Source organism: Cajanus cajan, chromosome 1 (assembly GCF_000230855.2).
Source record: "Cajanus cajan strain Asha chromosome 1, NIPB_CcT2T_4, whole genome shotgun sequence".
Taxonomy (NCBI): domain Eukaryota; kingdom Viridiplantae; phylum Streptophyta; class Magnoliopsida; order Fabales; family Fabaceae; genus Cajanus; species Cajanus cajan.
The window spans coordinates 2,542,503-2,569,014 of record NC_138517.1 but is presented as its reverse complement, the minus strand read 5'-3'; the positions used below and the strand labels follow the sequence as shown (position 1 = coordinate 2,569,014).

General features: G+C 42.5%; 3 protein-coding genes across 4 annotated transcripts; 2 read left to right on the top strand and 1 right to left on the bottom strand.

Annotated features, from left to right (window-relative positions):
- Nucleotides 1-460: 460 nt before the first annotated feature.
- Nucleotides 461-25,667, bottom strand: MSH7 (MUTS homolog 7). 2 transcript variants are annotated; one of them, XM_083072655.1, is made up of 18 exons: nt 25,533-25,667; nt 8,829-9,145; nt 7,860-8,400; nt 7,640-7,735; nt 7,493-7,548; nt 7,227-7,293; nt 6,701-6,796; nt 6,484-6,615; nt 6,335-6,368; nt 5,991-6,038; nt 4,968-5,164; nt 4,736-4,862; nt 4,360-4,637; nt 3,785-3,979; nt 2,188-2,592; nt 1,762-1,858; nt 1,476-1,603; nt 461-1,149 (listed from the first exon to the last, which is right to left on the bottom strand). In XM_083072655.1, exons 2-18 carry the CDS (start codon nt 9,074-9,076, stop codon nt 673-675), a joined length of 3,222 nt encoding a protein of 1,073 aa, XP_082928781.1. In that variant the 5' UTR covers nt 9,077-9,145; nt 25,533-25,667; the 3' UTR covers nt 461-672. The 2 variants fall into 2 exon arrangements, with proteins under 2 accessions (XP_082928781.1, XP_020233249.1); XM_020377660.3 differs by lacking the exon at nt 25,533-25,667 and having other exon boundaries at nt 8,829-9,209.
- On the top strand, nt 24,318-24,722 carry LOC109813451 (AT-hook motif nuclear-localized protein 17). Its single transcript, XM_020377642.1, has one exon. The coding sequence runs from the start codon at nt 24,318-24,320 to the stop codon at nt 24,720-24,722; it is 405 nt and encodes a 134-aa protein (XP_020233231.1).
- Nucleotides 25,645-26,410, top strand: MBF1C (multiprotein bridging factor 1C). Its single transcript, XM_020377659.3, has one exon. The coding sequence runs from the start codon at nt 25,738-25,740 to the stop codon at nt 26,176-26,178; it is 441 nt and encodes a 146-aa protein (XP_020233248.1). The 5' UTR covers nt 25,645-25,737; the 3' UTR covers nt 26,179-26,410.
- The last annotated feature ends 102 nt before the right edge of the window (nt 26,411-26,512 follow it).

Below are 26,512 nucleotides of genomic sequence, written 5' to 3'. Positions count from 1 at the left end.
TTCAGAACGGCCCGTTCTGCTATACTCTTTGTGTGTTAATTTTGCATCTGGAACGGGCCATTTCAGATGCAAAATTAACACACCAAGAGTGCATCCAGAACGGTCCGTTCTAGTTTCAGAACGGACGTTCTGGTTCCAGATATTTTTAAAAAATTTGCATCTACGTGTCATCCACGTGACATCTACCCATGCATCTATGTAACATCCACGTGCAATTAACATCGTTAAAGAAATTTGGACGAAAATCTCACATTGAAACCAATTAATTTATTAGGAACTTAATTGAAACCAATTAATTAATTTGGGACCAAATTGAAATCAAAAATAAAAATAGGACTAAATTGAAACAAACAATTATTATAAGGGACCAAAATAAGTTTTTAGCCTATTTTTTTTACTTTCTCGTTATTTTACTATCTTATTTTCTCTCTACCTCTCTTCCTGGCACACATTTCACACCTCGCAAGAATGTAAAATGATCATTATTCAAAATAATAGATGCATGCTCCAAACCTTTCCATGGCATTATTTTCTCGTCCAAATTTCTCCCGAACAAGGAAGCCTTCTATTTCCCAAAATGAAAACAAAAATCTACTTAAGAATAATTTTACATGCAGTTGTATACTATTGAAATCAGACTACTTGCCATACCTATCGCGCCCCACATCTTCTCTACTTTCCTGATATAAATGAGGTTTTAAGTTCGCACCACACACAGAATAACGTGTCTAAAACGTCTTCATCAATAGAGCTACAATCCTCTATTCGTGAGATGGACACCAAGGTCTTTAACCATTCTTCGTGAAGGGTTGAGAACTCTGATCTCTGTTCGCTTGAACTAAAACTTTGTCCAATTGATTTTTTCATGTGTTGGCTGGCCTTAGAAGCAACGTTTACCGTTTTTTCTGGGATTCCAGCCATGAGGGCAACTTGCAACCCATAGCTCTCTGGACATGCTCCGGAGGCAAGCCGGTATAGGAAAACTAGTTCCTGATCACGCATGGAATAGGTATCAGATTTTGACTTGAAAGCGCAAGCCATGTGTTGCAGTGTTACGCGTGGATGAGACCCAAACTCTTTCGTCAGCGGATGGTAGTGTGTGGCAAATAGCATGCGACAGTTAACCTTTTCAATCAGATGCCGGAATACCTGTACACATCCAGAAATTATTGACCGAGACAAGAATATTGAAACATTACCAATAAAGGTGATAGTAATAACAACCTAAAATGTATTACAGGATAACAGAAGAACCTTAACACGATCATATGTTGCAAGGTCATTTTCTTTCGATGGATGACCCCATTACAGAGAAACAGCCATTGTTACACTGTTTTTCTATTTGACTTTTTTTAAGTGTTTAACTTTTAAGCATGTCCACTCAGTAAAGTATAGAAATGCAGAGTACTTAAAAAACTAGAACCAAAAATTTCATTAAAGAAAATGATAAAGATTAGTAAAGAGTAGAGTCTCACTGCATATGCAATCGCATAGCCATCAAAAGTGCTGGTTCCCCGACCCAATTCATCAAGGATAACAAGAGAATCTTGAGTAGCATTCTGAAGCACCGATGCAGTTTCTGTACACTCAATAAAGAAGGTACCTAGAAAAGACAATTTGCCAGTATTAGCAATCCATAAAATCAATCCGGTAAACTCACATGTTGAGACCACAGTTCCGAGTTCTGAAAAACTCTATTAATGTCGATGCAAGCATGTCACGAATTCATCAAGCACATTTTGCTTTTGTTAGACCACTCACTCTCGCCTGTCATGATTCTGTCTTTTGCTCCAAGTCGGGTGAAGATGATATCAACAACTGAGAGAACGCAACTTTCACATGGCACATAACAGCCTAGCTGCAAAGACATTGGATGCATGTTATAAAAGAGGCGTCAGAACAATCTGACAGTAAACCATAAAATGTAACATGCACTTCCCATGTGGTTTTATAGTATCATCATGCATCAACACCCTCAATATCTGTTTAAATAAAATGACCATTCTGTTTCCAATTTGTGCAATACTTTTCCCTATCAGAAGGAAATGATGTGCTACAGTTTTCGTTTTTAATTTGTTCATATACATGTAGCCAGCCAGTGAGATCAAAATCGTCTATTTAACAATTAATTACCCAACAGTGATGTCTAGTTTAATCAAACAGATAAACCGGAGAAAAGGGAAAAACCTGGGCCATAATAACAGCTAGACACGTGGCACGCAGAAGTGTTGACTTTCCACCCATGTTTGGTCCAGTGAGAAGCAAAGTGCGAGGATGAGGCCCATCTTCATTCTCACCAAGGACTATGTCGTTGGGGACAGGCAAACATCCACTATCTCCAAGGGCAAATGGATGCCATAGTCCCTTCACCTTGAGCACAGTTCCTCCATTGTCTTTACTTGTAGCTTTTGATGCCATTATGACTGGCCTAGACATAGTTCCAGAGGAAAAGCTAGAAGTAACAGCAAAAGATCTTAATACATCAATGCAATTGATGGCGTGAACAACTTCAAACCACTGAGCAACTTTCTCCAAAAATAATTCAGCAAGTATTGTGAGTATTTCAGCATCTGAATCTGTAACATCATGATTCTAGCACCAACTATACAGTTAGTCATTCACTCGAAGATAATACACCACTGCATATATGTTCACAAACATTACCATATAATACAGGAAATTGAAAATCAACATTTCCCATACATCAAACTGCTAAAAAGTCAATTATCTACAGTAAGAATCAACAGTGCTGCAAACTTTTTATCCTTTTAACAAAAACAAAGTAGAAATTGATATAATAATTATGATGATGATTTTGAAACAATTAGAAAGATCTTCGTGTAATATATTAAACTTGCTAAAAGGGTTATAACACTGTCAAAATGAACCAAACCTAATAAACTAGTCCAAGTAGGCTGAGTAAGCAAAATACAGATTTAGTAATTTTCATTTGGCCGAGCCTAGGTGAAATTAGAATATGACCAGAATCAGGCCAGGCAAACCCAAACGCCTAAGCCCCAAATTCAAGTGCCAATTACTGTTCGAAGCTTGGACTCTCCCCAAACCAGAATGTTATATTATGCCTTCATGCATAAATTCGCTAACCATTATATCATTTTTGGCATCCTAAACATTTTGGCTTGTAAGCCCCAAGCTTTCCAGGAGCAAAATCACAAATTCCTACTTGGCCAATCCCCACATTACCCAATTTCGCTCTACCAGCCATTGGCAGTGTTAAATCTCCCACTCCCTGCACTGTTGTCTGGCAGAATGCTTGTTTGTTTGTGTTGGGCCAATGGACAGTTGAGTTCGCTGCTTGCCTCTATCAAGGTCATCAGGCAGATCAATGCATATCAAATTTTTTCACACTCCACAGTCTTGGATTTGGTTGTGTTATGCAAAGTAATTACCTCCATTTCAATCATATATCCAATATTGCAAACTATAAATATATCCCTCACCATTAGTAGAAGTGACAGGTGAGAAGAAATACTTCTCAGTGAACTTTACTTCATTCAATCTTTACACTGTTAAATAAAATTTACTTCATTCTAAATAACAAAAACTGTAACCAGCAGCATATGATTTATATTCTAATTTCCAATTGAAATAGCAGCCCACCCAGCAATGGTGCATTCCAATTTTAAACCAATCTATATTCCAAATTAACAATTTCAATAAAAAATATGTCAGGAATAGTTCTTGGACGGGGAAAAATATGTGGAGGAAATTTCAGTTCATATTATTAATAATTATTTGAAAACCCAATAGGGAAGAAAGTTACCTGGTAATTTGGGAAGTCACTATCTACAGCTGCTTCAAACTGAGCAAGAAATTGATCGAGCCCATTACTACCAGTCAGAATTGGAAGTTTAAAAACTCTGGTCAAAGATGATATTAAAGGCTGCTCTTTCTGTAAAAGAAGCAACAAACTCAAAGCAGTCCGAAGGCCCTTCACAAGTGATCCAAACACTTTCACCTGTATAACATATCATAAATTACTTAGTCAAAAAATCCTGAACAAGTATATATAGGTTATCCAGATTGGAAAACCAAATTTTCAACAAACAATATGATCAGAATTTTTTCCCATAAACTATAGATAAATTTTTCCAATACCAATATCACTGTTTATGTAATAGCCACATTTTTCCTTTTAACCAATGCAGACTCCAATCTCCATTCTTCATCACATGAAACATGTGACTAAGTAATTTAGACATGACAGACACTAGTATCATGGTATTAAAATGAGAAGTTGGCTCCAAAATGAGTAAAGAAAAATTGTTCAGAAATCAGACTAAAATAATAAGCATGTCCTTTACAAAAATTGACATGAAAAACAGTAGCAGAACTCACCCTCTGCTTCAATATTTTCTTTCCCAACAATGGCAGTAAGTGAGGGCCTGATAATTGAAGGCTGGACTTAATTCGGCCAAGCAAATGTTCCAAGTCTGGAAGCTTGCGAAGATGTTGAGCAATATGTGACAGAGTCTCAGGGTTAGCCATTAGGTCATCCACTACATCAAGCCTGTTGTTAATTATTTCAGCATCTATTAATGGACAGCAGATCCAGTTCCTAAGAAGACGCTTTCCAGATGAAGTTACACATTTGTCAAGACAATTGTACAATGAACCTGAAACTCAAGCAAAATAGATGTCTTGATTTCACACTGAAATTTCCAATGAAAATTTATTGGAAAGTTAAGAGTGCCAGGCCAGGACAAGTACTAGCCTGATTTGTCACCATCCTCATTATTGACAAAGAGTTCTAGATTTATCATTGTTGGACCATCCATTTTGAGGCAACCCTTATAAACTTGGTATGGATATAAATCCCCATTCTGTAGGATGTCATCTAACTGTATGAAAAGTGGAATAGATAAATTATACTAAATAACATGCATGCAGATACTTTTAGTGTTAACCCTCTCAAAAAGAACATCATTCTAAGCATATAAGTGTACCATCAATCTATCCAGATGACCAATCAGTCCACCAAGAGCAGACAAGGTGATTTCACGATGAATCACATTGCTCAGTACATGATCAAGTGAATGAGACGAGCCTTTGAAGTATCCCTTTGAGTAAACTAAATCCCTAATTTCAGAGTTCAGCAAGTCAGTGGTTGATTGCACAGGAGTGAACTGCATTGTTGCTGAACCTGCAAGAGGAGCAGAAACCAACTATGAGATTCAAGGATGCTTTTCAAAATTTAAAATGAACAAATTCAACTTAGCACAGTAAACAAAATATTTTGAAAACCTTATGCTATAAAAAGATGATGTTATGCTAAAATATCTAAATGCAACAAAGAGCAAAAATTTGCAAACTCCAAATTATTTCTAATGCAACATTTCTCAAATTATTCACATTGTAGTTGATACACAGGAGATCATGTATAGTAAGAGCATAATCTTTTTTTCACTCAAACAACAAATTAGAAGAAATTCAGCACATAAAACATAATATGAAATGTACAAATATAGCCATTCACAGTATTACAAAGGTAATATCCATGCCATAGCTGGCATATTTCCAAAAAGGGGATAGGCAGCCTGATTCCTATGGAAGCTCTTTGTTTTTTATACATACACACACACACACACACACACACACACACATATATATATATATATATATATATATATCATAGGGATACAGTAGAAGGATTAAATGTGTAGGTCATTATAAAGTACACTTTATAATAAAAATATTAAAACATGGCTTATCATTTAAGTCAAGCCAAAACAAGCTCCACCAAGGAATAACATAGGTCACAATAATTGATCACCACTAGATGTTTTCTGCTAACGTATTGCACAAAACTGCAAAATGATTATTTTTCAGCTAGTGTTGTAATTCACATACAGCTTCGAAGGCAAAGCATAGTAAATAAAGTGGGAGAAACACCCATTTAAATTCTAGAATGCTTTCAATATCATGCTATGCTAGTGTACCCCTAACCATAATGAAGGATCACATCTCACCATTTAAGGAGAACTTCCTAAGTGCTTTTTGAGCTTCTTTGGACAACCCTGTAAAACATCATATTTTAACATGAAGACATAAAGTTTAGAATTGAAGTGCATTCAAGTCAAGAGGAATGCTAGTAACACTCCTTAATACATTATTTCCAACACAATTTTTTATTATTGGGTGATTTTTTGTGAGATCAAATAAATAAAAAGTGGGATCACCAGCTCAAGTTATTCAGAGCAACTCACATAAAATTCACCCATTAGTAGTGTCAATAAAAAAATGTATCAAATACTGTGTAGCCAGCATTTTGCTTCAAGTTAAAGGCAAAGCAATAAGACTTCTAAATGTTCACCTCTACTTTCATACACAACTTCCTTGGGTGACACCTAAAATCCAATTCCCAGATTCAAATTAGCTAATAATTGGAAAAATTCAAATGATCATTCTCAGAAACTAAATACAAATCAGGAATTGGCAAAAGAAAGGGTATTGGGAGCATACTTGCATCAATAAAGCCCCTAAAGCAGAACAGGATGCATCATCGTCTATAGAGCCAACCCAAAATCTAAGCCGAGCACAATCAACAAAAGCAAATCCATACACAACTGAACCATTATCCAAGCCATTGCTCTCCTGTAGAAAACATTTAATTCACCAATCACCATCATACATAACTATAATAGCATATGAAAACCAAGTAACAGTGCGAAGTAAGAACCTCTTTTATTGCAAGTAAGTGAACAGCATCAGGACCAATATTACCATCCACATTGGTTGATGGAGTGATTACCTGAACTAATTCTCTCTTAACAACCTGCAATCCAGCAGTGAGGGTCACACATGCAAAAAACCAGTCAATTCAAAAAGCATAAAAGATAATGGATACAATATTACACAAACACTCCTGAAGTCTGTTATAATAATTTAATCAACAAAACAAAAAGAAACATTTTCAAATGACAACTGTGTGTCATGTCAAGTTTACAGCCCCCAATATCAATTTCAAACTTCCGAAGAAATTCCCTGCTTTGTATTGGATTCAATAAAACATGAGATTCAGAATATTAACAGAAGAAATAGAAACCTGGACTAATCTCTCATGTAGTTACTGTAAGCTACAGAATAAAAATACAATTTGTTGAAGGATAATGCACAACTCATCAAGCATAGCCAAATGTTGAAAACATCTACATGAACCTTCTGAAGCAAGGTAACCGTGTAACTGCAAGGATGGGAGAACTTACAGAGTTAGCTCCTCTAGCTTTTGCTTCTTCAGATGTCTCTAATTGCTCCACTCGTCCAACCTTATACCTTCAAAATGAAAGCAGCATGCTAAAACTACAAGTTAATTAGGAAATTAACAAGTAAAATTGCTATTGAGATTTAACACATAATCCAATCTTTCTAGAATTAGCTATGGCCTACAATGATCTATATGGTCCACAAAATCACCATTTGGTATATAATAAATATAGTACCAACTATCAAATCAAATCCATGCCATCCTTACCCACGTGCAACCAGCTTTTGAACAGCATCATCAATCCCACTTTCAGATATACCAACCTGAACCAACAAGTTAAAACCACACACTGAAGAGATAAACTAACAGGAAAACAGGTCAAGAACCAAAATATATATATAAATTTTAAATCACCTGCCGACATTTTCCCACACCACTTAATGTTATTTTCCAATCAAGCTCCTTATGGCCAATGTCAGCATCCATTTCATAAAGCTCGTAAAATTTTCCCTGCATTGATCATTAATTGTGGGATACTATTACTAACTAAAGGTTATGTATAAAAAAAATACAAATAAACCACAGGCAATAGAGGAATTAAGACTTCAATATTCAAAGAGCTTGATTGACTAACCACTTTAAAAAATAGCACAACATCCATATATTTACATTTGACACTCCAATACTGTTTCTGTGATGCTGACATTTTTCTCAAAACTTCTGGAGGAATGTAAAGTGTTGTCCTGTCATACGAAGGATCATTCAACCTTCTTCCATTAGCATCCCTGATTCGAGAAGGATCAAGCCATTCAAACTTGTTTGCCACTTCTGCTTCCTTCTTAGTCATGTGCAATGCCATTGAATCCTCGAGAAATCTGACTCGTTTGCCAGAATTCAGCAAGGAACTAAACTTGGATCCATCCTCGCGACTTCTCTTCACATGAGAAGCAAGAGGCTGCATCCCCGGGGTTTCTGGTCCAGCAACATCATTGCCAGTTTCAACCAGCGCAATGTTTTCCTGATTAGCCTTTTCCTTGAAATTCACGGCATTATTTTGAGGTTTCACCAGAGGTTGAAAAGCTGCTTCTTCCTTGTTCACCCCTTTACGATCAAAATAAGCACGTATTCCCACTGGTGGAGAAGATTTAGGCAAACTTGCATTCAATAAGTGGCTCCTGCAAAAAAAAAATGCGCATAAGATACTAGTAAACACGGTTTAAAAGCAGCACTTTCCATTACGATATTGAAACTGCTTCAGTTCCAATTTCAACGGCGTCTGCTGTTCAGTACTGTCTAACTTGCTAAGAAACTGAAATTCAGTTCGAGTATTTCAAATTCCAAAAATGCCTATTCCGTGCTTCGATTAAACCTACAATGTACTATCAACTTGACTGAAAAGTTCAATGACATTCCACTAGCATTATTTCCTAATAAACTATCGAAACAAATTGCACCAGTGCTTTACCTTTCACGCAAACGAATACGAAAGCAATAGAACGAAAACATCGAAACCTTACAAAGTACGAACTAAACACATTCCGTTTTCTCGCATTCCAAGAAACCCTAAGTTAACGAATCGGAAAAGGTTAATAACGAAGCGTACCTCTGAGAAACTCTTTCGTTATCATCGACCTTAACGAATTTGTGCATGATGCTATCGAAGAGTGAGGGACCGGAGTTATTCTCGTTTGGCGCGAAATTCGAAGGTAAAACCCGGCGCGGTACCTTCTCCGGCGGCGTGTCGGTCCCTCTGACATCACCAGGCGGCGGTTGCTTGGCGGCGGCGGCGACGTTGCGGTTGGCCGCAGAGGGCGGCCGGTCGGCGGAAATTCGGGGAAAATATTTGTGCATAGTGTGGATATTTTTGGCGCCAAAACAAATTGAGCACTGAAGCCTTTGAGCAGTGCGCGGTAATAATAGCTGAAGAGACGAGAGTTTTATAGTGTTCAGTGTTCAGTATTCAGTGGTATCACTTCTTTACCTTTCCTCCTTAATTTTGCTTGGCATTTTATAGGCGAGTGTTTTATACCGTAAATTAAAATTAAAATAAATAATTTAGGGAATCAGAGTCTAACTAAATTTTTATTTTAATTATTTTAAAATATCTTTGATTTTTATCTTTATAGTTCCTACTTTTAATTGCACATGTCTTTTTATTTATTTTTTATTTTAAATCTAAATTATATTTCAATAATTTGTTTGAAATTTTACGATATTATTTAAATAATTTATCATAAATTTAAAATATTTATTTATTAATACTTTTCTAATGTACGGATTAAATGTATATTATATATGAATAAAATTTATAATAAATTGTTCATATAAATAAACACGATATGTTTCACTTGTAAAATATATTTATTTAAATATTATATAAAAAAAATATTGTTAAACATATAAATTATGCTTTATATTTTATAAAAAATTATTTATATTATAATATAAAATTATTTTTAATCATTAATAATTCATTTTTAAATTATGAAATTTGATTTAAAATATATGTAATAAATACAAATATGTGGAAGCTCTTCTACATGTAAATATGCCGCTCAATCAATTTTTTTCATAAACATTTCCAAAAGAAAAATAGAAAGATAAATTAAAATAAATTTATGCATAAAGACAGATCTAACTCTACTGGTGTGAGAGCAAATACGTCTACTAGCTTTTTGATATCCAATTTTTTTTATATACGTGTTTTAATATAGTGTCACAACTTAACATCTTAAAAATTAAGTGTCCCGTTATTTTCTATTTTTTTTTATAAAATCAAAGTTAATAATTTTTTATAGTATTTATAATATTAATTAGGAGCTATCTCTTTTTAGTGTACACAAATTTTAAACTAATTTACTCATATAATTACTTCTAAACCATATTTTTATTATTTTTTATTTATTTATTTTCTTTTTCTATTTCAATAACATTCAATTTTCAGACCTTCATCCTTTAAGTAATTACTCATAATTTTTTTTATTTTTAAATAGAGAGATACAAGATATATATTTTACAATATATATATATATATGCAATATTAATTATAGTTAAATTAAGTCGATAAATGGGTGATAGATAGCCCAACCAAACCTATATTCTATTTTTAAAAAGAAAAAATTCAAAACTTTCATATGGAAAATGAATGGTTAAATAATTATTTAATTATTTATATATGGAGATATTTTTTAAAGTTTGAAAATGAGAAAATTATTCAATGTTTCAATATATAAATTCTAGTAGAGAGCAATTGTAATGTATATTTATATTTAAATAAAATGTGAAGTTATATGTTTAACACTGCAACTTTGAGTTTTAATTGATAATAATGAAAAAAAGAAGAAAAAACTCGAGCATGTAAGGAGACCATGCCTAAAGTATCAACCTAAAGTAGCATGCGAAGACCTTCTAGTGGAGCATCAAGAGTGACATATCTTTATGAAGAGGATGATCCCAATTTAGTGAGAAAGTTCACACTACGATTCCCTTCCCAGTAAATGTGAAAGAGTTAGCAGTCTCACTCCTCCTATAGATAGTTTTTGATGACAACAACCTCATTTGCATATCTATGGCAATAATGCAACGCTTCTTGAACAAGATGGATCGTTCTTAGGGAATATAAGTAACACTTCACTCTCCTATAACCATTATCCCAACAAAAGTGATGACCAACCAGAAAAGCCATAATCTTTGCATGAAGAATGGTTGAGACACCAACACTCCTATACCGTATGGGCCGACCTGACCGAACAATTGTATGGAACCGACCCGGCCGAGCACTCTAATTTATAACCGAATAGTCCGTGTACCCGATCACACCGACCATTCACGAAATGGAACATCTCGTTGTGCTCGGCCGAACTGACGACATTCACCAGTATGATTACGGAAGGGTTAATTTGCATAATACGCCAGGTTAGTCCCCTAATTTTCCGGGGCCCAATCCCTAATCACGGCCCAACAACAAACACTATAAATAGACCCCCTCTTAAGGTACGTAACCAACTTTCAACTACCGCATTTATTACGCCGAGCACTTACTTGAGTGTTGGAGTGTCTTTGCAGGCACACCCCCCTTTCACATCGGACTACCCGGATAGGAGCGAGAAGACCGAGACCTAAGACCCGACCCGTTACAACAAGGACAATTGAAGTGTGTTTCCTAACACGGGAACATTGGCGCCCACCGTGGGGCCGAAGAGACATTTTCAGCCCCTTTTTACTCTACGACTGAGACCGAGATATGGTAACAACGCGCAAAGGACAATCGACAACGACTCACCCGATTCCTAACCCCGAAAGCAACCCCATCATGACCAACCAAGAGCGCTACCCGTACGGGATGCCTCGGACCCAACCGGAACCTGTGATACAGCAAGTCCAGCCGAACACTAGTCAAACTCAACCGAACTTTCAAGACGACTTGCGAGCACTTCGCGAGGAAATGACAGCCATCCAAAGGCAAAGAGAAGCCGACGCCCAAGAGCTGGCCGAGCTACGCCGGCAGAACGCTGAGCTTCGGCATCTGAACCAAACATATGTGCCGACCACTCCTACGCTCGTGGAAGAGTCCGCCTATCACGCCCCAACAGACCAGGTCACCCGAACCCCAGTCACTTCTTTGATAGCCAACAAGGCCGACACCACCGTTCACTCCCTAAGGCATCCTTTTTCCAGGAGAATCATGGAGGCAACACTGCTGGACCATTGGAAGAGCATGCCGATTGAGAAGTACGACGGATCCTCCGACCTAGAAGAGCACTTGAATGTTTTCTTGACTCAAGCAACCCTCTCCACTCAAGACGACTCGGCTCTGTGCCGAATATTCCCCACGTCTCTGAAAGGAAGGGCCCTGGTTTGGTTCACAAGGTTACCGAGCTCTTCCATCGACTCGTTCAACGAACTGTCTTCCCAATTCACTCTTCAGTTCGCAACGAGCAAGCCGTACAGGACGACCTCACTAGCCTTAGCGGGGGTTCGTCAAGAGAAAAAAGAGAGTCTGAGGACTTTCATGGACCGGTTTAATAAAATCGCAATGGAAATCAGCGACCTCAACCCTGCCGTGGCAATGGACCGGCTGAGCACGACACTCAGGCCCGGACCCTTCGTAAATAGTTTGTGCAAAAAACCGTCGGTGGATATGAATGACCTCCGACGCCGAGCAGAAAAATACATGCAAATGGAGGAGTTGGCAGAGACCCGGAATCAGGCCAGAGCCGAGGAGGGTTATAGCCGAAAGGAGCCCGGACGAGAACCAGTAAGGAAGACCAACGCCGAACCCCTAAACACCCGCCCCCCGAGAGGACCCCGCTCCCTCAATGCAAGCAAGGCCAAAGTAATGGAGCAGGCTCTTGCGTCATAAATCATGGCGATGCCGAAAAGAGCGAACACGCCCCCTAAAGCCGACAAGGCGAAGAATTGCCGATTCCACCGAAACCGGGGGCACTCCACCGAAGAGTGTTCGGCATTGAAAGACAAGATCGAGGACCTCATCAAACAGGGTCACCTCAAAAGCTTTACCACCTCCCAAGACCACGGGTCAAGGGAAAGAGAGCATTTTCGTGAAGCTCGTCCACCGAGGGACCGACGCCGCCGGTCCCGTTCGGCTGAACGCCGAGACCGATCACAGCATCCCAGGGAGGACAATGACCGAACACGGAAGGTGATCAATACAATAGTCGGTGGCTTCGCCGGAGGAGGCTCCTCCTCCTCAGCACGAAAGCGACACCTCCGAGCTATCCGATCAGTGAATAATGTGAACCAGCCAAGAATGCCAAAGATGTCATCCATCACTTTTACTGACTGAGATTTTCGTGGCGCCGACCCTGTACAAGACGACCCCATGGTAATTTCGGTCGAAATGCATAACTGCATTGTGAAGAAAACGTTAGTCGATCAGGGGAGCTCGGCCGACATCTTATATTGGAACACGTTTGTACAGCTGGGGATTCCGGAACAAAGCCTAGAATCTTACAACGAACCGCTAGTGGGATTTTCAGGCGAAAGAGTGATGACGAGAGGGTGCATCGACCTATACACGCGTTTTGGTTTCGACCAAAAGTTATCTCGAGAGATAAAGATCCGCTACATCGTGGTGCATGCAAACACGTCCTACAATATCTTGCTAGGCCGACCATCCATCAACGCACTAAGAGCCATTGTCTCGACCCCTCATCTGTGCATGAAATTTCCGTCGAAAGATGGACAGGTAATAACCGTCCATGCCGATCAAAAGACAGCAAGGGAGTGTTACCTTTCTAGCTTGAAGGTACAACCTCTTGCCGACCCCATAACAGCAGCAAGAGGTGTGAATGCGGTCAAACAGGAGGTGGCGGAAGGTATCGATCTTGATCCGCGATTAGGCGAAGAGGAACGAATTGAGCCCGCAGAGGACCTTAACCCTTTTCAGCTTGGCCGAGCATCCGAACAGGTCACATACTTGGGATCCCTACTAAGCAAAGCAGATTCGGACCGGGTGCAACGAGCAGTCCGAGAAAATAGGGACCTATTTGCTTGGAAGGCCTCAGACATGCCAGGGATCGACCCCAATTTCGTATGCCACCGATTGGCTGTGTGCCGAGACGCTCGACCAATGGCCCAAAAGAAGAGAAAAATGGGAGACGAGAAGAGGAAGGCCGCCAATGCCGAGGTCCAGAAATTATTACGGGCACAATTTATCAGAGAAGTCACTTACACCACCTGGTTGGCCAATGTGGTGTTGGTCAAAAAGGCGAATGGGAAGTGGAGAATGTGCACTGACTACACCGACCTTAATAAAGCTTGCCCAAAAGACGCCTATCCTCTCCCTTGCATTGACCGACTCGTCGATGGGGCAGCCGGCCACTCGGTATTCAGCTTCCTCGACGCGTACTCCGGCTACAACCAGATAAAGATGCATCCTGCCGATGAAGAAAAGACGGCGTTCATCACCGACAACGCCAATTTTTGTTATAAAGTCATGCCATTTGGATTGAAGAATGCCGGGACGACCTACCAGAGGTTAATGGATAAGGTGTTCCAGGGCCAAATCGGGCGAAACATCGAGATTTACGTGGACGACATGGTGGTCAAGTCCAATTCCTTGGCCGATCACGTGGCTGACCTAGCCGAAATCTTCAATGAACTACGCAAACACAACATGAGGCTCAATCCCGAGAAATGCACTTTCGGAGTTAAAGGAGGAAAGTTTCTAGGATTTATGTTATCGGCCAGGGGGATAGAAGCAAACCGAGACAAATGTCAGGCAGTGTTGGATATGAGAAGCCCGAACAACCTGAAGGAATTGCAACGACTTTCAGGAAGACTAGTCGCCTTGTCCCGATTCCTTCCCCGTCTGGCCGACAAAATAAGCCCAATGACGAAGCTTCTGAGGAAGGCTTCGGCCTTCACGTGGACGAGCCATGTGAAGAGGCCTTTGCAACATTGAAAACAACTCTGGCGACGCCACCAATACTCACGAGACCTGATCCCCTGAGCCCACTACTTGTGTATTTGGCTGTTTCCGAGGAGGCGATCAGCTCGGTTTTGGTGCAGGAAAGAGAAAGCACCCAAGTCCCCATCTATTTTATCAGTCGGCTTCTACAAGATCCCGAAACCCGATACCAGTTGATAGAGAAGGTGGCGCTTGGTTTAGTGCACACCTCCCGACGCCTACGACATTACTTCCAGAGCCACCGAGTAGTGGTTCACACCGACTGCCCAATCTCGAAGGTCTTAGGCAAGCCGGAACTCGCAGGAAGGATGATGGCTTGGTCAGTGGAACTTTCGCAGTTTGATATCACCTTCAAGCCGAGAGGGCCGATCAAGGCTCAATGTCTGGCCGACTTCATAAATGAGCTCCATCCGCATGGCCAGTTTGAAGAACATTGGTGGACTCTCCATGTGGACGGCTCCTCAAACTGCCAGGGGAGCGGAGCAGGGGTAATTCTGGAAGGACCCAAAGGGATAATTCTAGAACAGTCCCTCCGTTTCCGATTCAAGGCCTCGAATAACCAAGCCGAATACGAAGCGCTATTGGCCGGACTGAGGCTAGCCGAAGACATGGGGGCTTCGAAAATCAAGTGTTTAATTGATTCCAAGGTGGTGGCCGAGCAGGTCGGGGGTAATTTCCAAGTAAGAGACCACAACATGTTGAAGTATTACCATGCTTATCAGAAGTTGAAGTCAAACTTTGAAGAGGTGCTGGTCGAGCACATCCCACGCGAGGACAACACTCAAGCCGACCAATTGGCGAGGTTGGCCGCAACCAAGAAGCCAGGACAACTGAGAACCATCATTCAACAAGAAATCGACCACCCCAGTGTCGAAGCGGACATGGTAGCAAGCGTGGATACCGACCACACCGGACAAATCAACACGCCCGACTGGCGAGACGAAATCAGGGCATTTATCATTAACAGTGTCATACCAGCTAATCCGACCGATGCCAGGCGATTGAGGATGCAAGCCAGTAGATATGTCGTCATCGCCGATCAGTTGTATAAGCGTGGCTACTCCACCCCGCTATTAAAATGCCTAGAACCCGCCGAGGCCAATTACGTGATGAGAGAAGTACACGAGGGCATTTGCGGGATGCACTCGGGCGTGAGAACAACAGTTTCCAAACTGTTACGAGCCGGATATTATTGGCCGACCATGAATACGGACTGCGCAATGTTCATAAAGAAGTGTCAACCATGCCAGAAACACGGCGACTTAATCCACCAACCGGCCGAGCAGCTGCACAGCATACCCTCAGCATGGCCATTCACTACTTGGGGGGCCGACATACTCGGGCCCTTTCCAGTCGCTAAGGGACAGTGCAAATTCCTCATCGTCGCCGTAGATCTGTTTTCCAAATGGATCGAAGCCGAGCCTTTGGCATGCATCTCAACTCATCAAGTCCAAAAATTCTTATGGAGAAACATCATAACAAGGTTCGGCGTCCCGCACACCCTGGTGACCGACAACGGTCTTCAATTCACCGATCGAAAACTTAATGAGTTCCTCACCGGCCTAGGGATACAGCATAAGACAACTTCGGTCGAGCACCCACAAACAAACGGTCAAGCCGAGTCCGCCAACAAGGTTATTTTGAAGGAGTTAAAGAAACGGCTAGGAGAAGCAAAAGGAGCCTGGGCCGAGCAATTGCCCGAGGTGCTATGGGCTTATAGGTGCACACCTCAGTCGACCACACAGGAAACCCCATTCCGCCTAGTATATGGATCCGACGCGATGATCCCGGTCGAAATCGAAGAACCATCGTTCCGCCGAGACCACTTTAATGAAGCAAATAATGAGGCCGAGCTCCGAACGAGCCTAGACGTAGTTGAGGAAATTCGAGACCGAGCATTAATTGTGGCCAAAGCTACCAAGCAACGCTACAAGCGAAGGTTTGACAGCAAGGTGAAGCCCAGAGAATTTCGACAAGGAGACCTTGTGTGGAGAGCCACCGGCGATGCGAGAAAAGATCCGAGACAAGGAAAGCTCGCCCCAAATTGGGACGGACCCTTCCGAATACGACACAACCTAAACAACGGGGCATACAAGCTTGAGTACTTGTCAGGGGAGCCAATTCCGAGAACTTGGAACTCCTCACATTTAAAAGTGTATTACAGCTGATGTAACAGTGCTCTCTTTTCCTTGACCGACCTTTTTTTCCCTAAGGAGGGTTTTGGGTCGGCAAGGTTTTTAACGAGGCACTCCATTAATGCAACACATTTTTGAAATATTGATCATCTTTTTTACTATTTGCATATACGAACACGTTCAAATCATCCTCATGCAGGTCCTCCTTCGGAACACACGAACGCGTCGGCACCGAGCTATCCTCGGCAGACCACACGAAACGTACTCGCGCGACAGGTTTCCCTCCCGAGTAACCTCCTCGGCTAAGGATGCACCTGGGCCGAGTACTACGCACGAACGCAGAGGTACCGAGCAATCCTCGGCCGGCCACTCGAAAACGTACTCGCGCCTGACAGGTTTCCCTCCCGAGTGACCTCCTCGGCTAAGGACGCACCTGGGCCGAGTACTACGCACGAACGCGTCGACACCGAGCTATCCTCGGCAGACCACACGAAAACGTACTCGCGCTTGACAGGTTTCCCTCCCGAGTAACCTCCTCGGCTAAGGACGCACCTGGGCCGAGTACTACGCACGAACGCGTCGGCACCGAGCTATCCTCGGCAGACCACACGAAAACGTACTCGCGCCTGACAGGTTTCCCTCCCGAGTAACCTCCTCGGCTAAGGACGCACCTGGGCCGAGTACTACGCACGAACGCGTCGGCACCGAGCTATCCTCGGCAAACCACACGAAAACGTACTCGTCTGACAGCCTCCCGAGTACCCTCCTCGGCTAAGGATGCACCTGGGCCGAGCACTACGCTAGAACGCGTCGGCACCGAACAAGCCTCGGTCGTTCGCTCGAAAATGTACTCGCGCCTTACGAGTCTCCCTCCAGAAGACCCCCCTCGGCTAAGAATGCACCTAGGTCGACCACTACGCTATGCAGGTTTTGGTCCTCGGCTAAGGCACCTAGGCCGAGCATCACACGCAATATGCGCCATAACCGAACGATCCTTGGCCGAGCACTCGAAAACGAACCCTTCTCGACTAGACACAGGCAGAGTACTACACGCTAGCGCAACGAGTAAACTTGGAACGAGGCGTCGCTAACCTAACGCTCACGGGTACCGAACACTCTCGTATAAACAAACATCACGCGTTGATCACAATCATAAATCGAAAGGTTAGGCCTCTCGGCCACACATACAAAGTTTAAATGTATAAACGCAGAAAGTTGGAATGCGGTATATTTAAAACAAATATATCCGATCATAACGGCTACTTACAAAAAAAATCATCAACTATGCACCGGCGCCAATGGCCAAACTACAAAAAGGCACTAACGGCTCGGTTACAAAAACAACCTACTCTACCATCAAAGCCGACCCCTACTTATCGGCCAAGCCCCCCGAATTCCCGTCACCAACCACGTCTATGATTGGGTCATCCTCTTCCGTGGGTGGTGGTTCCGGTGCTTGTGTGGAGATGCCTCGGCGGGGAGCCTCGTCATCAGGGCTAGCCCCTTTAGGGAACTCGGCATAGCTGATGTACTTTCCCCCATAAAAATCCCGACTGACATCAAAGTTAAAATCAGCCGGGATCTCGCAGAAGTACTGAGCTTGTCGGACTGCTTGCCGAAATCCCGCATCGTGCTGATCGAGGATCTTATCGGTGGCCTCGGCTTTCAATTTGGCATGTGCCTCGTTTAGCCTAGCAATCTCGGTCGCAGCAGCCGCGACCTCGACTTTCATCTTCTGCACCGACAACTTCAAGTCGTCGGCCTCCCTCCTGTAGCCGTCGGCCGCTTTCTTCAGTTCTTCGGCCGACTCGTTAGCCTTTGCATTGGCAGTCAAGGCCTCTTTCACTGTGGCCTCGGCCTCCTTTAACCGGGCTTGAAGTCGCTCAACTGAGACGGCCGATCTCATCATCACGTGCTTGGCCACCAATGAGGTCCGCACATCGAGCTCGCAGAAGAGCTTATACTCGGCCTCCGTAGACATACCCTCCAAGTATTGAAGCCCACCTCCGGTAGTGAGGTCCAGGCTAACCAGGTTCTCGGACTGGACGGCCGGGGCCAAAAAATTTGACCAGCAACAACAGCCGAGACAGCAAACGCCCCGCATCCGGACTGTTCCAGCGTGATTTGTTTTTGACATTTGGAAGGGCCCGTTTGCTCGGATTCCACGGTCTGATCAGTCTGACGTGTCCGAGATGTCCCTGTTCTCTTTCTCTGGTCCGACCTCGCCGGCGGCACCTGCCCGCTAGCCTTTGCATCTTTCGCTCGTTTGGCGAGCATGGCGGTCACGTCAAGGTCCCCTTTGGCCATCAGTCCTGCAACACAAAAAGTCTTAACATCAATTTAAAACACTGCTACACTACCGAAGCCTAACACACATACCTAGCAAAGCCATCTCGAAGTGAGACGTTTCAAATACGTCCAAGAGGTCTCGGACAGGCATGCCCTTCGGCAACTTGTCAAGAAGCTCCACAATTTCTTTATCCTCGGCAGGGAGCTTTGAAAAAGGCATCGCCTCGAACCGCGTCGGCCGCCTCGTCCAATAGAAGGGGAATAGTGGGCTGCCCTCCCGGTCATAAAAGCAATTTCTTAAATCCGAACCCCAACGAACCTTAAAAAACCCACTCTTAAATCCCTTATAAGAGGAGGTGAATGTTCGGAGAAATCCACGTTTCGGCACTCGGGCTAGCGACACCCACTTTACAGGCTTGCTCGGTCGACAAATATAATAATAGAGGAAAGCAAGGGGTCGAGGTGTTAGGCCGAGACAAAGTCATAGATTCCGGAACGCCTGCATGGCCTCCCAGGCATTAGGGTGTAACTGGGTCGGCGCCACATTTAAAGCACGGAGGACGCCCATCTGAAAATCATCAAAGGGCAATGTCACCTCGAGATCCTCAAACAAACACATGTAGGCGTAGAAAAAGTCGTCCTCATCGGACCCCGATTCCAAGAACACGAAATCAGTGTTCGGCCCATCGTCCTCACATGCCTCGGCAAGTAGCGAGATCTCGTCCTCCCCTTTCCCGAAACATTTCTCTAGAGACACGAACGTGTCTAACAGTTCTTGGTCGGATAACTTTGAAAAATATATACCGACCTCACCGTCCACCCATTCATACCCGGGCATCTCCACCGTACCGTAATCAATCTTCGCCTTCGGCTGAACCCTCGAAACGGCCACGGCTTTACTCCGACCAGCGTCAACCACTGCCAAAGCGTCTTCATCCGCCTCGGCGACGCCTGCCTCGGCATGAACACTTTGATTGCCAACCCGTCCGAAACCCCTAGCATCCACCTCGGTTGTTTGCGCCAAGGCCACGGCCAAAGTCTTGGGGGGTGATACTTCGACCACTTCGTCTCCACTGTCGTCCTGCTCAGCAAAATAGGAAAGACGACTTCGCATTGCAGGGGAGGCAGCCTCGATACTTCACTTGAATCCGACCCCTCCCGATCCGACGAAGCACCCGACGCCTCCGAGGATGTACAAGTCCTACCCGAGGAGTAACCCTTATCCATTTATTACCAAGAAAAAAGAATACAAAATTTACCTTTGGTCGGTTTTTTTCGGTTAGTCCTGGAGAGTCGAGAGCGCTCGGCAAATTTACAACAGGTAAATTCACCAGCAGCCCTCCCCCTATTTATAGGCAAGGTGAATGGGGAGGTGAAAAGACGTCCCGACACCCCAGCCATTCGATCCAAGCCATCCAACGGTCCAGATTTTGTAACCGTTGGGCCCGTAACCGCTAGGGCCAACGTGGCAGGCCGTATCCACCGAGGCCCAAATGTAAACTCCAATCGTTTCAAACCCCGGCGTAGGTTTCGTCCATCTGAGGCATCGGTTTAGCCCCATCTAGCCTAGACCTCGGCCTAAGCACTGTCCAGTAAAGGTCTCGGCTTGAGTTTTGTAACTATACTTCGGCACAAAGTCCGTCCAACCGAGATCGCGTGTGAGCAGTAACAAGACCCAGCGTAGGTTTCGTCCACTTGAGGCATCGGTTTAGCCTCAACTAGCCTAGACCTCGGCCTCATCACTGTCCAGTAGAGGTCTCAGCTCGGGTTCACCCCATCAACGGCCTAAGCATAATAACCATTCATCCGAGGTCTCGGCCAACATCTTGGCCAGATTCATCATTACTGCCACTCATAAAGATCACGTTCTCGACTAATATAGTCCGATGCATTACGGCACTACACAACTGCGGCGTTCGAGAGAACAATTTTCAACCGTCTTCGTCGTTCACATCCTCGACGCTGTGGGGGTTGTATACGTATGGGCCGACCTGACCGAACAATTGTATGGAACCGACCCGGCCGAGCACTCTAATTTATAACCGAATAGTCCGTGTACCCGATCACACCGACCATTCACGAAATGGAACATCTCGTTGTGCTCGGCCGAACTGACGACATTCACCAGTATGATTACGGAAGGGTTAATTTGCATAATACGCCAGGTTAGTCCCCTAATTTTCCGGGGCCCAATCCCTAATCACGGCCCAACAACAAACACTATAAATAGACCCCCTCTTAAGGTACGTAACCAACTTTCAACTACCGCATTTATTACGCCGAGCACTTACTTGAGCGTTGGAGTGTCTTTGCAGGCACACCCCCCCTTCACATCGGACTACCCGGATAGGAGCGAGAAGACCGAGACCTAAGACCCGACCCGTTACAACAAGGACAATTGAAGTGTGTTTCCTAACACGGGAACAACTCCTATAAAATCCTTGCAAGAAATCGCCCAAGTGGTTCCTCACTAGTCCTCTGAAACTTGTCTTACCAGCTCTCAAACTAAAATTCCCATCCACATTCAGCACCATCCAAATCCAAGACCACTATTGTGATACTTCTAACACATCTTTTCTATTTCTCAACTAGTTATAAGCACTTTTTGGTGTGTATTGTTTAGACATGCAAGGGGACCACATTCAATCATCAGGAATAAGAGCCATTAAAAAAAGACTCTTAGAAGTCATAAGCTTGATTATAGGATCGGGAAGAATGGTATGCAACATATTGAGTTTCCAACATCCCTCATCCCAAACATTTGAGACTTTCCAAAGAGTATCAGCAATATTAACAAAAGGTACCAAATATTTACCCAAATTAGTGGTAAATTGAATATTGGTGATAGTAATCAATTTCTCCTTTCTACTGTGAAGAACCTTGGCCAAAGTAAAGACTTTGGACTTGTGGGTGCTAACCTCATGGCCTAATGCATCATAAAACTTAGCAAGCACTATTTGGATCGGATAAAAAGGGTCATAACCTATTCACCAAGACCTTTGAGATCAACCTGTAGATCACATTGCACAAAGTGATGGGTCTAAATTCCTTAAAGGTAGTGGGGTGGTCCACCTTCAAAATAAAAGCCAACAAAGGTTCAATTACCTTTAGGTCAAAAGATCCACACAAAAAATGCATTCTTCATGAACTGCCAGACATAATCCCCTACTACTTTCTGATACATCTTGAAAAAAACATGTTGAAAACCATCCCGCCCTAATGCCTTGTAAGATTTCATAAACATAAAGGCTCGAAAAATTTCCTCCTTGGATACAAACTCAAGAAGCATTGACTTGACCTCGGTAAATAGAACACATGGCATAAAAGGAAGATCTAAGTGCCCCGTCCTTTCCGTAGTACAAAACAAATCTTGAAAGAAAAAAAAAAGTTGCAATCACCCTCTTGTAATGCAATAAGGTTGGTGCACCACTCCCCTAAAGCAATAAACAACCCATGAACTTTATTTTGCTTCCATCTAACCACTATTTGGGCATGAAAAAACTAGTATTCCTGCTTCCTGATCTAATTCAATGTTCTTTGAATTTTTGGAACTAGAATGTTTCCTCCTGAAAAAGAACTTGCTTGTATTTGTGCAACAGGTCCTTTTGGAGAGTAATAAGCCTCAACAAGTCCACCACCTCCAAACACCTTTGAACACCTCAAAGTCGAGCTTCCAACACCTTTTTTTTCAAAAAAAAATATTACCAAAACCTCTTGATTAAACTTAATAGAATCCTGCATGACCTTATCAAAATAAAAAGGAACATTACTCATATGTTTATGCCATGTTATACTTCGGATGGGTAAATTGGGACTCTTGAAATCGAAAGATGCGATTATCCTTATAAGCAACTAAGTGATGACACCAAAGAAGAATGGGATTATGATCGAATTGGGAACGAACCATATGCTTTATAGTGGCTTTATGAAAGCCCAAATGTTATTGGTAATCACAGACCCCTCTATCCAATTTGTGAAAGATCAAAAATTCCCCTTTACAAGGTTGTTGTCACATAAACTTACTCTTAGAAAACTCCATATCCACCAAACCACAATTGTTCAATCTTCATTCAAAAGTTTCAACCTTAACTTGAGACAAAACTCCTCATTTTTGCTCAAACTCCAAAAGGACGTCATTAGAATCTCCTAATAAAGCTTAGGGGAAAGAATACTCCTCAACTCGGCTAAATGAGACCACATCTCATCCTGTCTTTGGATATGACAGGCTTGCATAAACAACTAAAATACACCAAGAGGAACCCCTAGATACCAGAGACAAAGTAACACACTAGTTCATAACACCTAAAACATGTACCTAGAACCCACATCTTATAGCTTGTAAAACCCAAATACCCCCAAAATGACCATAAGCTTCCACCACAGAAATTGAAACAAATTCTTCCTTATCTTAAAACATTTTAGAAGATACAAAAGAGACATGAGTTTCAAAAATAAAACACTAGAGAAGTTTTAAATTGCACCAACAATTGTCGCATGAAAGACTGACATTTTTTACTTGTGAATCTGCAAACATTCCATGAAAGAATAGATGTATCATTAAAAACTATCATTATAACGATAAACATAATACTCAAACCTACCTTCATTAAGTAATAAGGTAAGAGGAGTTCCATCCACCATAACCACTTCCTCTTCTTCATGAGCATATTGTATGCTTCTCATATCTTGCATAACTGGAAGTGACAACGTCGATGCCACATGCAGATTTGGTTGTCGTGGTTTGTCCAAGAAACCCAAGGACATTAGTTTCACCACATCCATATCAACTACCACTATGGGTCCCAACATAAATGCATGGGACTCACAATTAGCTGCAACAGTTATGCACTCATCAACATGTGTAGCTTCCATTTTCTTGAAAATCGAGTGGTCCCATCAACAATAGGTGATTACAGGACAACTAGATCCTTGGTTGACTTAAGTTGGTCCTCCTAAGTGCCTAATGTTGACCTAGTGAAAACCTTTTTCTTATTATTAATATGGATTCATTTAAGGGCATTACTACTGAACCCTTTATAAAAGAAGGGTTTTGGTACTGTCGATGATGTATAACTTTTGTGTATTTATGTGTCATTATTTAAAGTCCATGTCATTTTTAACTTTTAATTTATTTAAAATCTACATCAATTAAATGGTTAATTGAAGTTCACTTTTTTAATTTTTTTTTTCGTATCTTTCTGACATCTTTCTTGCTTCGTGAAGATATACGGGGAAAATGAAAACAGAATTTGTGGACATCCCCTCCGCGAGCCAGCGAGAACAAATTGTCAGGCACCCCAGGGGCCGCCCTCCCGGCTCCAAAAACAATCCCAAACCGCCGCTCGTTATAACCCGGGAGCCCGAGCCCACTATGACCCCTTTTATTTTAGAAATCCCGGGCGGGAGCGACATGGTCGAGGCCCTGGCCCGGTTCAGTCGCAGAAAGAACACGGGCCTATGCGTCCTGTCCAGTTCAAGAATCGTCACCAACATCACTCTCTGTCAACCCTCCGTCACCCTGGGGGCCACCGTCACTTTCCACGACCGCTTTGATGTCCTCTCCCTCTCCGCCATGCTCCTCCTCCACGCCTCGTCGGCGATCGCGATCTCCGCCTTCGCCGTCTCACTCGCCAGCCCGTAGGGCCAAATCGTCGACGAGAAAGAACCAAGAAGAGAGAGAAGAAGAAGCAAGAAAGAAGTCAGAAAGATACGGAAAAGAAAAATTAAAAACGTAAACTTCAATTAACCATATAACTGGCGTGAATTTTAAATAAATAAAAAATTAAAACTAACATAGACTTTAAATAATGACACATAAATACACATCAACAACACATTCACATTATTAACAATACCAAAACCCTTCGATAATTAAAGGTACGATAGAAATTCTCTTCATTTAATTCATCCTTAATTACCTACCATATTAACCTGACGTGTTCCCTCAAAACTTGTGACATCATGCAACCCCTTAGTCTCCACGTGCATCGTACATATTTCCAGATTCTATAACGTACCAAATTTGTTCCCAAAAGTAATAGAAGATTTGTGGGTCGCCATTAATAATTTGCTAGCATTTTGTTTGCCTTTTCTATGCTACCGGGAAACCGTAATCCAATCCCCAAACAAATCATGTTTATTTTGATCATTATTTTATGACTGTCCCAAAGCATTTGCCATTGCTTATATATAAGTTAATTTGTAAAAACTCTTTTATACAACTTATTTTAAAAAATTACAAATTAAATTGTGAATAAACTAGTCTTTAACTCAAAAAGTTTTATAACTCAAAAGATTTATGTAAATTTTGTCTTGAATAATTTTAAAAAAGTTTATTAAGACCTAGACCAATTCACCAATGAATATTTGTGAACGTGTGAATTATTTAATAACCGGAGAAAAATGGTAGTAATAAGTAATTCGAAGAAGTTCGACGGCGGTGATACTTTACCAAGGAAGAGAAGTTTCGCGAGAAAACCCGAATCGAATTCCGTCCACGTCAGACATGCAAGATGGAACGTTCCAGAGACACGTCGCCACCAATATAAAAAAACCGCCACTGCTCAACCGTTCACGCAAACGCATCGCGTAATCATTTCATTCTCCGATTCCAAATAATCGATTACCAGTTTACCACTTCCGTTGGTTCTTCTACGATGCCGAATCGATCGGCGGGGGTGATAAGGCAGGACTGGGAGCCGGTGGTGCTGCACAAGGCGAAGCCGAAGGCGCAGGACCTGCGTGACCCTAAGGCGGTGAACGCGGCGCTGCGGTCGGGGGCGGAGGTGGCGACGGTGAAGAAGTTCGACGGCGGCGCCAACAAGAAGTCGGGCGGCAGTCCGGCGGTGTACGCGAGGAAGCTGGACGAGGTGACGGAGGCGGCGTCGCTGGAGCGCGTGGCGGGGGAGGTGCGGCAGGCGATCCAGAAGGCGCGCGTGGAGAAGAAGATGAGCCAAGCGGAGCTTGCGAAGCAGATAAACGAAAGGACGCAGGTGGTGCAGGAGTACGAGAACGGGAAGGCGGTGCCGAACCAGGCCGTGCTGGCAAAGATGGAGAGGGTGCTTGGTGTTAAGCTGAGGGGCAAAGTCGGAAAGTGAATTTATCAGCGCTTTCTGTTGTGATGATTGATGTGTGTGTGTGTAAGCATTAGTTCATACTCATAGGGTTTTTAAGATCATTGGTACTTTGGTAGAAAGAAAGAAATTTGTGTGCGTTTGCTTTCATGTTGTGAACGATAAGGGGAATTTGAAGGGTGCAAGTTTTTTAGAGTCCACGACTAAAGGTTGAAACGAGATGTTAATGGAAATGATTAGCGATTTTAACTGTCAATTATTTTCGCCTTTGCCTATGCAATATTAGTTTTTGCACTTGATTGGGGGTTATTATTATTATTATTATTAGAATTTTATAAAATTATTTATTATAAAAAGA